The following is a 14,290-nucleotide window of genomic DNA, read 5'->3' on the forward strand; positions in this document are numbered from 1 at the left end:
GGTTTTAGTCTATCAACAATAATAAATACACATACAGATAATCAAAAGCAAGAATAGTGCAATAATTAATAACAAGGTTACAAGAGTCCAAATACTCCAATAAATGTCCAAGAATGAACGAAAGAGGGAAAATCAAGAATCAAATGTAATATCGAGTTCAACGGAAGCAAAATAAATAACTAAATAATCTTCTCTCTGGTTTTCTTTTATAAATCTAAAAACTAGTTTTCTAACTTAGCAAGTAAAGATGTCCTCCAATCTTTCTTCATACGATCATCAAAATCCTGGCAATCTGCCTCTGTCGGCCATCAATGGGTGCTAAAAGCGCTCATCAAGCATCTTCAGGAGGCTTCATGCTCTGCAAGTTCATGTATCACTGCCTGTGTCACATCAGCTTCATACGAGAAGGTTCTTTCATATGAATCATCTCCAACTTCCGACGTTGTGCAATCATCTGTACAGTTTATATAATACATACAATGAAAGGAATGAGTTCCAACGAACTCAGTAAGGAACAAGCAATTCTCATATATATGTCAATACAATCCACGAATGCACAGATGAAATGATATGGATGGTATGTAGAAATATGAATGCTACTAAGATCTAACTATGCAAGTCTCTAACAGCTGACATGCTTTAAGATATACACCAGCCCTCCTTTGGGTAAGTCTCATCACTCTGATCCGGCAAGGACTGGGTACCTCTGTAGGGATCCTGGGCAAAGGGGGTAAGTCCACACCTGGCTCTCAAACCATGGCTGGGGGTTAAGTCAACACTCTCTCACCACGACCATTGGCAATGAGTACTGGCGCATGTCGGGGTTTCTAATCCAATGCAAGTCATAATGGTAACATACTATATGGAATCCAGATACTTCCCCTATGGCATCAACCAACTCGGTTCAGTATCCTTCGCAACCTAGGAGTGAGAACCCTCACGGACTGGCTACCGCTGTTGGACTCCACTCCTTAACCCTATGGTCATCAAAATATTTTTGGGGCGGATGCTCTCATGACTCCTCACGACACCCGGTCCGTTCCTTGGACGTCCATGAGCCCAACCCTAACATATGCAACCCTACCATTACATGACCAATAGTGGACCACTGAGTCTCCGCACGGACTGGTTACCGCTATAGGATGAAACATAGTCCCGTCACCATTGTCACGGGTCACCCGGCTTCAATTCCCCTGCCGAAAGGGTAATAGCATGTGGGGTACCTAGCCATGCAATTCTAGACACTCCTAAGTATGTCATCCAGTAATCATGATAGTGCTGGAGACATCAGCAAGCATGTGTCCCATTCCACAGCCTTCTGATATCCCAAGCTAAGATATTCCAAAGAAATACCCCTTCCATCACAACTACACTACATCACTATTTATCATACCATGAACAGTTGTGCAATATCATGAAAGATGAAGTACATCAAGGAACACCACAAACAGCAAGTATACAATAAGATTCACATGCTTTATACAATTACAGCAAGTTACATGATCAAAGAATAGTAAATAGAACAGATGAATCATCATCTATATGTAATTGCATATAAATAAGAATGCATGTCCTTACCTGTAATTATGTAAAATTCCTCTAACTTGAATTCCAGAAACTATTATAAGACTTTTACTTGAAACAGAGAACACCTAGGCATAGGGTTACAAGAATATATAAGAGTCAAGAGTCAAAACAAAACCAAAATCAAACTTACACAGACACTGGAAACCGGCCGGTCGCTTGAGCCGGTCGCTTAGGTTGAGCGATCGCCACTAGTGACCGCCCCAAAAACAGAGAGTTTCAATCCGAAACTCAGGCTTCTAATCATCTATTTTCAATTCGGATTTCGAGTGATCATGGCCTAAGTCTCGAATCTAACACTCCTAAAGACAATAGGTGATAAGAAACCTAACGATCATCATAAACGGATTACCCAGAAACTCTCCCCTTGACTGGATCTATCCATTAACAAATACAGGGATTCATTTCTGGACAGGATCTCATCAAGAACATTGGAAAGGGAGTACAACAAATCAATTGGGTAACCACTAACAAAAAGGGGATGGGTTCATATCAATTAGAGGTTAAAAAGAAAAGAATTGCAGATGGAGATTCATTACCTTAACTAGAATCACCAATAATAGAAGAGAAAAGGTTCCATAACATTAACAGAACTTCAGACCTGAATCCCGCACGTTTCCACAGCTGCTTAATCGCCCAAAATAGCAATCCCGAACATAATAATGCGTTAATAGGGCGAGGGATGCTATTTATAACGATCAGGGGCAAAATAGGGCAAAACCCCGAAAACAGAACCGGGCGGTCGCTCCAGGCGGTCGCTTGGTTCAATCGACCGCCACTAGCAACCACCCCCATGTATATTGCTATACAAGGGTGCTTTGCTCATGGGGTTGATGACCAAGTACAACCTAACCCAAATGAAGACATGGGGGAGATGTTAGTCCGAAAATGAATCTCAATAGGTCAATAATAAAGGGGGTTAGGGTTTCATCAAACATGGCTCTCATGGAAGGGCTAGGGGGAATCAAGATTCACCCTAGAGAAAGAGAAACAAAGAATGCACAATCTAAAAAGGTGTTGGGGAGTTTCCAACAGATAAAAGAACATTAGGGTTTCAGATATGGTTGCCTCTCATGAGAGTTACCCATAATTAACTCTCACAAAAACAACCCAAGATAGATAAAGGAACATCTCATTAGTATTTCAAAATAAAGAATGGAATTAGGAAGGGTCTACCAATGAGAGAAAATAAGGTTCTCAATTAAAGTGAAAGGAATTCAAATCATATAATTAGGGATTTACTAACAAGAATTCGTGTATCCCACGGAAAGACTAAGGAGAATAAAGATTCACCCTTAGGGCAAAGAATTTACAATCAAGAAAGGTTTTTGGGAGGGTCCAATGAATTAACAGAAATAAAAGGGTTCTCAATTGGTTACCCTCTCATGAAGGTTATCCAAGAATTTCCCCTCAAAATCTCACCCTTTTGGTTTCCAATGGTCCAAAGAATATCAGGGATCAACTCCTCAATTATGAGGACACAAGGGAAGGTCATGGTAATAATATGAGACCTTCCCCATAATCATAAAGATAGGTAGAAAATTCAGGGAAAGTGTCATCAAGATCTTTGGTGGAGTCCAATTCAAGGATCATCGCCATATGGCTTCAAGAACTTAGAGTGAATTGGGGGATTCACTCAAGGGCTAAAAGAATTAGAGAAGAGGTCATTACAGTAGTGTAATACCCTTCTCATCATCAGAAGATCAGAAGTAGAGAAGAAAGAATGAATTAAAGAAGAAACGAATTAAATACCAACTTTTTAGAAGAGAAACCGATGAAGAAATCAGAACAGATACTTGAGGATCTTCCTTGGCTTTGAAGGAGAGGTTCTAGGGATTTTCCCACGTTTTCCCAAGGCTTAGAACAGATTGAGAGTGAAAAACATGGAGTTCCCCCTTTTAAATAGCACAAAGAGTTCAAGAATTTCTAGGATTTTACCAAACTGACCAAACTGACCCTGTTGGTTGATTGGTCGCCAAAGAAGAAGTTCTAAGGTCCTTCCCATGCCATCAAGAGGTTTAGCAACATGGTGGGACAGCTTACCACGAAATTAAAGGAAATAAAACTTTTAAAAACCTTCAAAACAGAAAATTACCAAAATGCCACTGCCTGGACAGCTTGTTCAAAACAAAGGATTTAATGGACCTAACTTCAATATTTTTGGATGGGCTTCTTTCAACACATCATACTACTTACCTAGTATGGAGGGAAGTCTTCAAACCAGATCCAACTAAGCTTTAGGTCCATCAACCAAGTTCTTCTTCACAAATGAGTAGTTCAACTCCAAATCAAATAAGCTTTCCATAAGGAAACACCATCATCAATATCCATGGGTTTTGGGTCAAACACCATATCTTCTACTGAGATCGCCCACAAGGACATCTTCCTCATTTTGGGACATTGGATCAACTCTAAGGGAAAGGTCTGACATGGTTTCCTAAGATTTTAAAAGATAGTAAAACTGAAATCACGGTCAAGCTTCAAAGTTAACATTAAACAAACCCTACTTCACCCAAAACAGATCGGGTTTTCGGGCTAGATTTGGGCTGGGTGTCACAGAGGTTTTGTAAGAAAACCAATCTCCACTTAAAGAAGAAAATTAATAGAATGAGAGAGTAGTTAGTTAACTCACCTCTAGGATTCGAAAGTCAACAAAGTTTTGCAAGATTCTCTGTGAAAAGGGATCTTCCTTCTCCAATAGGTTCTCTCTAACCTTGCAGCAGTCCATGACAGTCTATTGCATTAAAATAATACGAAAACAGGGTTTAGGAGGCTTTAAATAGGGTGTCGAGGGCTACTGAGATAATTATGCTTGTATTATTTCAATCGGCAGCTACGGGTGGCGGTCGTTTGGCCAATCAATCGCCTCAAGAAACCACTCCTTATTACTTTTTAGTACTTAGGCGCTTTGTTCTCTCGGTTGGTTCCAAACATTGGTACAAGCCTAAACAACATTTAAAAAGCTCTTACCTTGCTCGTAAGCATCTTCAATCTCTGTCTTCCTTGCACTTGATATCCACTTACCTAAACCATCCGAATTCTAACTGGATCCTCTTCCAGTTTCAAACAAGGTAGGTTCTTCACCATCTTCACCTAGGTCTATAGGTTTTGAGGCCAAAACATGAGCTTCAATTCGGACGGTCCACAACTTCTTCTGACTTGATCTTTAGGTTCTCAAACCTGTAATTCGGGTTTCAGGTTAGGCATGGGGGTTATTACAATAACAACTAATTGAAGACAGGGACAAACCTCAAATCCTTGGCAACGACCCCTATCCCAAAGGCAATTAGTAAAGAAAAGGTATGCATGCATATGAGTAATAGTGGCGAGTGGCAGAGGAGACGTTTAAAAATTAATTCGTGAGGATCTCTACCAAGGATAGAAGAGCACAAACCACTAGGAAAGGAAGGGGAAAGGGATGTATTTATTTGGTAACATTGAATGAAGGACATTTCTCCATCAAATCTACTTACTAAATTCTAGTGAGGGATCAAGTAGCATTACCAATAGCACACTTGGTGAAGATTCTTGGATGGTAGAATGCAAGCTAAAGGCACCAAGCAGAGTTCGTTGTTTTGATCTTGTTGATGAGTATGGATCACTTGCTGACAAATTCAAGAATGAGGAGAATGAAGTTACAAAGCCATCTGACTTGCAAATTTTTCCTTAACGACTCTAAAATACTATTCATGTTTTCAAAGATTGTTTGTACGCTAGAGGAGTTTGGTACAAACTCGTGCCAAGAACCCATCAGAGATGGTCTTTTTTATGCTAGCAGAAAGATTGGTTAAAGTCTTAACATTTGTGGAAGAGCAACAAAGTGAAGCGAAGGGTGGGCAACGATATTCACTTGGACTCTATACCTCTTGTGGGGATGGAGAATCGTGACACACACGAAGAAAATTTTACTCGACTTGGAAATGGCGCAAAGACTATCAAGGAGTTCTGCTCACAGGTTGTTAATGCTTGGACGTCAAATAGGGAGATAGTGACAAGTTTGTCAGGCAGGAGAGTTTCAAATGGCTAGAAGAAACCAGAGAGAACATTTCAAATGCAATGCTGTTGCATTCATTGGTTGAAGAGGTTACCACCAGGTAGGAGGACTCATTTGAGATCCAAAAGGAGTGTTTAGAGGAGGCTTTGTTCATCACATATTTAACGGTAGCATTTTGGAATCTAAAGTCGAAGCCATTGCAGCAGGAGTTTGAGTAGCAGTCGAGAGAGGATTCTTAGTGTCTGTAATCAGCAGGGGCGGACCCAGGATGGAATATTTGGGGGGGGGGGAGCCGAAAAATGAAAGCCAGATAACCTTCCCGTTGAAGAAGCACTAACGTTTTTTTGTCACATATATTGTGTGGGCCCTTATAAAACCCATTTGGGGTCCCACCTCTAAACTATTTTATTATATTAAATAATAGACCCACATATATTTTGTGGGACCCACATATATTTGAAAAAATGGTAAATTATTGATAAGGATTTTTTTTTGGACAAAATATAGGTAAAATTAAAGCAACAATATAAAAAAAATATATACACATGATTTCAACCCTAAAAAGTTAGATGCAAGCCAAAATTTTCTTTCGTAAGAAATGTAAACCAAAATTTTATTTTTTTTAGGTAAAAGATGCAAACCAATGATAGTTAGTTAATAAAAAAATTTTTCACAATACAAAATCAAATAACAAAAATTGCAGAAAAAATAAAAAAACATATAATATAAAATCAAATAAAAAAAAAGAAAAAAAAAAAGGAGAAATGCTAAATAAATTGAGAAATAGAAAGAGTATTTAATTGTGGAATAGATCTTTTTTCAAATTTTCTTAACCCACGCTTATAGAAAGGGAAGAGAATAAATAGGAAGAAAAGAGGAGAGAGGAGAGAGAGAGAGAGAGAGAGGAGAATAAATAGGGATTGAAGAGTTAGTTTCTAATTAGGAATGACATTTTGAATTTTTGAAAACCTAATAAGATTTTTTTTCAAAAATTTCCTTTAATCCACGTTTATAGAAACAGAAGAGAATAAATAAGAAGAAAAGATGAGAGAGAAGAGAGGGGAGAATAAATAGGGATTGAGGAATTAGTTTTTAATCAAGAATGACATTTTTATCCATCATTTTACCTTTAAAAATTGTTCTCGATATTGGGGGGGGCAAAACAGCGACATTTCACATGTGGAAAGAGAAAAAACTGGCAAAATTAAAGGAATTAAGGGAATTTATATAAAAATTTAAAAAATCCGGGGGTGGGGGGGGGCATGGCCCCCCCCCTTCATAGGTCCGTCCCTGGTAATCAGATAGTTAGCTATGTCACATGAGTATGTATGCTTCGAACATGTGTACAAAGAATCTAACACTACTGCTGATGGCATGTAGAAGATGCCGACAACATGGGAGAGCACTTCGCTTTTCTTTCTGCCTCAAAGAACTAGAGGAGTTCCTCTTGGTAGACAATGACCAACATCCTTAGTTTTATTTTTATTTTTAATTTTCCCCTTTTTTTGGTCCAAACCTTGGACCAATGTCCAGTCCATTTCTGATAAGAAAATGTACCATCCATTTTCTTGTAGATGTGTAACATGTGTCCCAACATCACATCAAAAGGTTGAGGTTTATTTACAAGTCACATCTTTTTTTTTTAAAATTTAATCACAACTCTTTGATGTGATTTATAAATGGATTTTAATCATTTGATGTGATGTTAGGACACATGTCATACATCTACAAAGAAATGGATGGTCCAATTCTGACAACCGGATAAATTTCCTACTCGAAATGGGGTTAAAGAACCCAAAAGAATGAAATAAAACGAAAGTTTGGGGAAATTTATCTAGTCCAGGCAAGGAAGTGGATCATTCATTTCATTGTAGATGTATGACATGTGTCCCAACATCACATCAAATGGTTGAAATCCATCTATCAAGTCACATAAAAAAGTTGTGATTAAATTATAAAAAAATAATGTGACTTATAAATAGACCTCAACCTTTTAATGTGATGTTGGGACACATGTCGTACATCTACAAGGAAATGGATGGTAAAAAATGGATTGGATATTGATTCGAGCCATTAAAACCGAACTGAACCAACCCATTATAGCCCCAACTGGCCCGAATATAAGCTTAATGGGCTGTGTTTGGGCTAAACAACCTCATGCGGGCTAGTCTGAGCTAGCCCGTGCTGGCACGAAACCAGCCTGAACTCGAACCAGCTCGTTAAAACCGTTATAAATAAATAAAATAAAATAAATTTAAATGTAAAAGATAGGAAAAACCCCCAAGTATCCATTTGTTTTCGTTAATTGTTTTGCTTTGGAATATGCAAACAACAAGCCTGTCAAAGTCTTCGCCATTGGAAGATGGGCTTAGTAAATATTTAACAAGTATATTATTATTTGAAAAGTTTTTAATGCTTTATTTTGATCCATTTTTACAAGTATTAAGAAGGGGGAGGAGAATAAATAGAGACAACCAATTAAAATTCATCAAGATGACAACTTTCTTTTGTATATTAGTTCTATAATTTTTACTTCTTTGTAGAAAAAAAGTTTTTGATTTTGAACACCCAATACAAAAGACTTAGAGAGAACTTAATGCTTATATGTGTTCACATGCTCTTGATAAATGTCACACATCAACAAGATACTCAAAACTTACAGTTAGTAAACCCAAACCTAAATAGTTAGTAAACTCAATTTTAAATTGTTAGTCAAACCGTTAGTCAACCCGAAGCCAAATCGCACCTGCCCGAAATTGTTATTTTCTTAATGGGCTATGTTTGGACGGAGTGTTTTCAGCCCGAAACCGTTAGGCCCAACCCAAACTATTGAACCCTTATACTCTGCAAAAAAAAAAAAAAACAAAAAACAAAAGGGAAAAAGGGTGAAGCCCTCCAGTTCTGGATATATGTTTCTGTGGTCAGCAGCAAGGGCCGAGTAGCAGGTCTAGCACTGTGCGCTCAATTATCATATACAGTCAGTTATTTGTGGGTACTATGGCTTGTCTAGCAGCTCTGAATGGAGTCTTTGAGACCTCACCCGTCCGACTACTTAACACCTTTCATCCCAGAATCACCGTCGGAAGTACCACAATTGTTGGATATGCTTTCAACAGAGACGGAGCCGGAGACAAGGGAGATGATAGAAAGTCGACAAATTTTTCGAGAAGGCTTGCATTAGGAGCCGTTGCTGTTGCTCTTTCACTGTCCTCCGGCATTCGGCCTACTCTTGCCGAGGATAACGGATTGTGGCTTGATGGACCCATACCCATTCCGCCAGTATACAACAGTGAGCTGCTTCCCTTGTCTTTCCTGCTAAATCTTTTGTGCTCTTAAGATGTTCACAGATTTGCCCCAATTGCTAACGCAGTAAGGCTAATGCTTCCGTCACCACCAATTTTGCCTTTTGTTTATATTTTGGTAATCAGATTGATTACTTTATTTTTAATGTTAGATCGTTTCCCAAACCTGTTCCTGAGTCGCTTTTACACTCCGAGAGCAAATCACTCATCTTTCATTTTCTTCTCAAATCAAACATGTCAAAAATCAAGATAGTAAACTCTAGTTCTCACCTTCTTTGGATCAAGAACTTCTCGACATATCCACTATTTGTACTTAAATGAAGGAAAGGTAGGCCCTGACATTCTCTTTACAAGCTGAATTTTGATGGTCAGTTAGTCTTGCACGCCAATCATAAGATATAGTAGGTCTTTAAGCAACAACCTCGAGGTTTTAAAGCAGGAACAGTCCGATCAACTCCCAAACTTCTTTCCCTTTGCGTTGACATGCATAACAAACTTGGTTTGCAGGGATTGCAAATGAGGAAACTGGAACCCGTTCTTTTCTCAAGAAGGGAGTTTACATAGCAAATGTTGGGCCCCAAGGAAGTGCTTACAGGTTAAAGAAGTACGCCTTTGATCTCATGGGTTTAGGAGATTTGATTGGGCAAGATGCTTGGAATTATATGAAGAAGTACCTTCGACTCAAGTCCACATTTATGTACTACGACTTCGACACTGTTATCTCAGCAGCACCAATCAATGAGAAGAAACTCCTCACCGATCTAGCCAACAAATTGTTTGACAGTGTGGAGAAGGTAAGAAATGCATTTGTGTGCTATTGCATTGTAAACGATTGAGTGAACTAGATCTTTTCTGGTGGCAATTGAGTTGTCTGTTGACCAACACCCCTAATCATGATTAGATGGTCAGACCTGTATCATCTATGATAAGTCTATTAGGTATCAGGAATGTTGGAAAATGTGGAGGGTTGCATATATAACGAGCATGATCTCATAGAAATATGAAAATTTGTCCTTATTTGGAAGTAGAGAACTTTTAGGTACAGTGTGCAGAATCATTTCATAAGTTGGACAAATCAATCATAATGTCCAACCAAGATAATCACATTCTTGATGCATCTAGAACAGAAGGCATATGAGAAGTATTACAAGTTTACGACTGCTTACACAGAGAAGTACTGTTCATTATAATCATATAGAAGTTGACATCCAAACAGCCTAAAAGATTTTGTTTTAATGTTGACAGCTTGAAGTTGCTCTGAAGATGCAGAGTCTTCCCCAGACAGAGTCATGTTATCAAGACACCGTAGCTATTCTTCAAGAGGTTTGTGAATCTTACAGCATATACGGAGTTTATTTGACTGTCTTGCATTTTTATCCTTCTTAATGGTTAGGCAAAAGGGGAAAAAAAATGCAATATACAAAGAACTGTATTTGACTCCATGCTGTTACTTAAATGTTGTATTCTCTGTAAAAATTTAATATCGCATCTTAAACATCTGGTTGGGAAGATTGAAATCTTCAGTTGGTTGATTTAGAAAACATAGAAACGACTTAAATTCAGGAACTATAAAAACTCACCCAGCAAATGCAATGACCAGTTTACAAAATGTACTTAGATGTTGAATTCTCTATAAAAATTTAAGATTACATCTAGAACATCCTGTTGGGATGATTGAAATCTTTAATTGGTTGATTTAGAAAATATGGAACTATTTAAATTCAGGAATACTAGTTTACAAAATGTTTGTGGTCCTTTAAATATTTGGATTGATATGTGATTTATGTTTAAGAGGAAGTTTCTCTGCCCTACTAACCAAACATGGTGGCCTGGAGCAATTGACAGCCAAGTACTCTCCTTGTGGTTGTGGATGTGTTGCTCAAATGGCCTCCTCCCATCTCCAGTCGTTAATTTGTGTGCTGCATGTCCAACCAGAGTACAACTTCCTTGTATATATTGGCCGAACTGCAAAGGCATAGGGATAATCAGGATTGGTGATGGTATTTTTGTCTTGGCAGGTTAAAAGTTCTATGGGGTTTGAAGCACTAAAATGGAAGCCTTCTCGTTATGGCATGGGATTCCTCAAGCAGGAGAACTAAGAACAGACAGCAAGAATATGGTGAAAGAAGCACGAGCAAGTGTGTAAATGAGGTGAACTGCTTACCATATTGGTAAGGAAAGTATTGTATTTATATAGAACTCCAAAAGTGTATGATGTTTGCACTTGTTGATTACAACCGTGAGTGGGAATAGGATTATTCAAACTCTATTGAAAACAGTTCAAAGTTAAACATAAATTCAAAATTTAAAAGAGTCCCTTCTCATCTGGATTTTGACTAGGTCTATCATCACCCTTCAAATTGATGAGCAACAACTGCACTTGTTTGGATTGATGCTCTTGAAAAGCTAGTGAGGCTAATCCATTTGTGAATGCATCAGCAATTTTGATTTTCAATGGCAGGTAGTGAACCTTAAGGCTGCGTTTGTTTGTTGGAATAAAGGTGGGGTGGGAAAATTCTTGAAAAAAGTAAATTTTTTTCTACTTTTCTTACTTTTCCTAAAAGTGTATATTATTTGGTTGTTTGGGGTGGGAAAGTGAGAGACAAGTTTCTTTGATTCAAGGAAACTTGTTTGGTGAGGTGGCAGACCAACTTTCCCACCCCAAGGTTTTTTAAAACCTCACAAATTTGATGGGATTTTGTGGAAAAGTTTGAAAAAGTAAAAAATGGGATCCACCATAATCATTTTCCACAAAATCCTTTCCTTTCCTTTCCTTCTCCCTCACCCCACTTCACATGGGGCCCACATTTTTTTTTTCCACCCCACCTTTGCAAACAAACGCAGCCTAATAGTCTTGTTGAGGACTAGATCACATACAAGGTGGTTGTCACGCCCTCCCAGCCGGTACCCTATCTGGCATACCCGAGAGTGTGATCCACAGCCCGAAGATCAGGTATCGAGTGATCAACCTCCCACATAAACAATAACATAATCATGAACAACCATAACAAGAGTGCGGAAGATAAATCATAGATCCAATAATGAAAGAATGAATCATAAACGAAACGGAATAATAGATATAATCAGAGTGTCAAACAGATAAGTAAAGTGAAGCAAAAATCCCACTTTACATCCAAATGGAAAAGTAGCTCGAAAGAATAAACTAGATAAAAGCTAATCCCAGTAGCAAGTACATTGGGTAACTAAATTATTCTCCACTTTGTAGACGACATCCTTGTAGGTGTAGATCTCATAGATAGCACAAGGACGCTTCCACTCAATGGTCGGACTAAGCATCGTACGGAGCATAACCACCCGTGGAATCTTCGAGTAATTGTGGTAACCGCAATCACCTTCCCCGGAGATATGTCTCTTCGCCTTGCGCTTCCTCATAGGGACCGTCATAGTATTCCGTACTGCAGGATAGTCTAACAACATTGTACAATAAAGGAATGAGTTTCAAAGAAACTCGGTAAAAGCGATTAAAATCCATAATAACATAAATGGCGGGATTCCGAACAATCATAAATGCAATATGATATGAGACAAACAATGAATGAATGATTCTAACTCTATGTATGCTTTGGTCTCTATTAGCGGACATGCTTTAAGTCATAGCACCGTACTTCTTTAGGAAAGTCCACTCACATCCTCAACCATTTAAGATATCTTGGATTCCCTCCAACCATTTAAGATATCTCGGGCGACCGATTGGTAATGGGTCCTTCATCCCTCGGGACAAACCTTGGCGGGGGTTAAGTCAACACACTCTCTCACAACCATTTGGTATAAGTCTTGCGGCGCATGTCGGGGTAATACCTAGCCAAATGCAAGTCTTCTACTTGGTTACATCAAGTCGATCCGAGATACTTCCATTCCTCGTCCCCGACGATCCTTTCCGGTATCCTTCACACTAGAGTCCTCATAGTCCCCGACTACGGACTCACCAACCCTATTGATCATCCACATATGGTAAACGGGAAGCTCTCACGTCCTCTCACGGGTTGGTTACCGGTCTTAAGCGCCCGTGAGCCCAAGTCTAACCATATGCAACCCTACCAATAAATGGCCCCCACAATGTGATTCCTGTCCTCTCACGGATTGGTTACCGGTCTTAAGCGCCCATGAATCCCCATTGCTACCACGGGTCGTTCGGTCTCAATACCCCTCCGATTAGGGTCCGACATAACAGGACATCCTAGCCAAACACTACTAGACAATCCTATATATGTCATCCAACAGTTTAGGAAGGTGTCCAGAGGGCATCTCCGGAAACATCCCATAATATTCCCGTAGTAGTCCAAGGACAGAAATGTCAAAAGGACACCTCTCCTTTCCAAACCATACGTAAGCATACACATGCATCAATTCATATCATCACATATATGGTAACTCCATATATGGAAAGAAATCAATATTTACAATCATTTGTATAACATTGGTAAGTAAATCATACATGAATCAATTCAATATGAATAAGTAATGCTACCGTAATCAAAGTTATGCAACAGTAGTATATCATTGTAAGAATCTAATTTAAGAAACATATTAATGATATTCAAATATAGAAACTAGATTCATGCTATCTATGTAATTAAGGAAATAACCATCCTTACCTTTTATAACTCGCAAAGAATCCTAAGAAATCAAGTAAGATCTTGGCAAACTTGAGAAGAAGGTCCTAAACAAGTATATACAACATATTAGGAAAGATCCCTAACAGAAAAATATAGCAAAGCATCCGAAACGGGACCAATTCCGGAGTTGCTTTGTACTCATTGGTCGAGTGGATTGGTCGAGTGGTCCAGTCGACCAATCGATCGACCAATGCGAACGATAGCTTAGAAAATCAGAGTTTTGAGATATGAAATCCGAATTTGGTGGTTCAAAAGGGTACTAATCAAGGGGTAGACTACATCGTAGTATTCTAGCATATAGGGGACCTCAAAACACTAATCAAATCAAGGTATCAAGATCCAAATTAGGAAACAAAAAGTTACCATAAATAAATCAAACATGGATCTTGATGAATTTTGAAATAGAAAACAAGGACAAGAACAATAGGAGGATGGATCATTGCTTTCGGTAATGAAAACATGAAAACATGCATAGGTCTTCATAGAATAAAGCTTAGAAGCATAAATCTAAATAAGGAAATAAAACCTACCATATATGTACTATCATGCATCATGAAGAACACATAGTAAGGTAGAAGAGAACAACTAGAATTCTATGGATTATGGATCATAGAAAGAAAACACAACCATTAACCACTAACATGATCAATGAAAGAAGATCCAAAGAGATCGGAATTCAGATTAGGAAATTAACAGAGATTAAATCATGGTTTGATCATGAATCCTTCAAAAGCTTGCAATGATCATGGTTAAGATCATTGTTCTAGCCTTAA

The 14,290-nt window shown here is 38.5% G+C and overlaps 1 protein-coding gene across 1 annotated transcript; it reads left to right on the plus strand.

Moving 5' to 3' along the window:
* Window positions 1-8,493: 8,493 nt before the first annotated feature.
* Window positions 8,494-11,218, plus strand: PNSL3 (PsbQ-like 1). Its single transcript, XM_089146791.1, has 4 exons — window positions 8,494-8,867; window positions 9,388-9,674; window positions 10,126-10,203; window positions 10,899-11,218. The coding sequence occupies exons 1-4, from the start codon at window positions 8,576-8,578 to the stop codon at window positions 10,977-10,979; spliced, it is 738 nt and encodes a 245-aa protein (XP_089002917.1). The 5' UTR covers window positions 8,494-8,575; the 3' UTR covers window positions 10,980-11,218.
* Window positions 11,219-14,290: the final 3,072 nt, after the last annotated feature.

The sequence above is a fragment of the Hakea prostrata genome, chromosome 2 (assembly GCF_041222555.1).
Source record: "Hakea prostrata isolate BN-2017 chromosome 2, UWA_Hpros_2, whole genome shotgun sequence".
Taxonomy (NCBI): Eukaryota; Viridiplantae; Streptophyta; class Magnoliopsida; order Proteales; family Proteaceae; genus Hakea; species Hakea prostrata.

Coding starts and splice junctions, on each gene's coding strand:
- PNSL3 (XM_089146791.1), top strand. CDS start 8,576: ATGGCTTGTCTAGCAGCTCTGAATGGAGTCTTTGAGACCTCACCCGTC. Junction 8,868..9,387: donor CATTCCGCCAGTATACAACA/GTGAGCTGCTTC, acceptor CTTGGTTTGCAG/GGATTGCAAATGAGGAAACT. Junction 10,204..10,898: donor CCGTAGCTATTCTTCAAGAG/GTTTGTGAATCT, acceptor TTGTCTTGGCAG/GTTAAAAGTTCTATGGGGTT.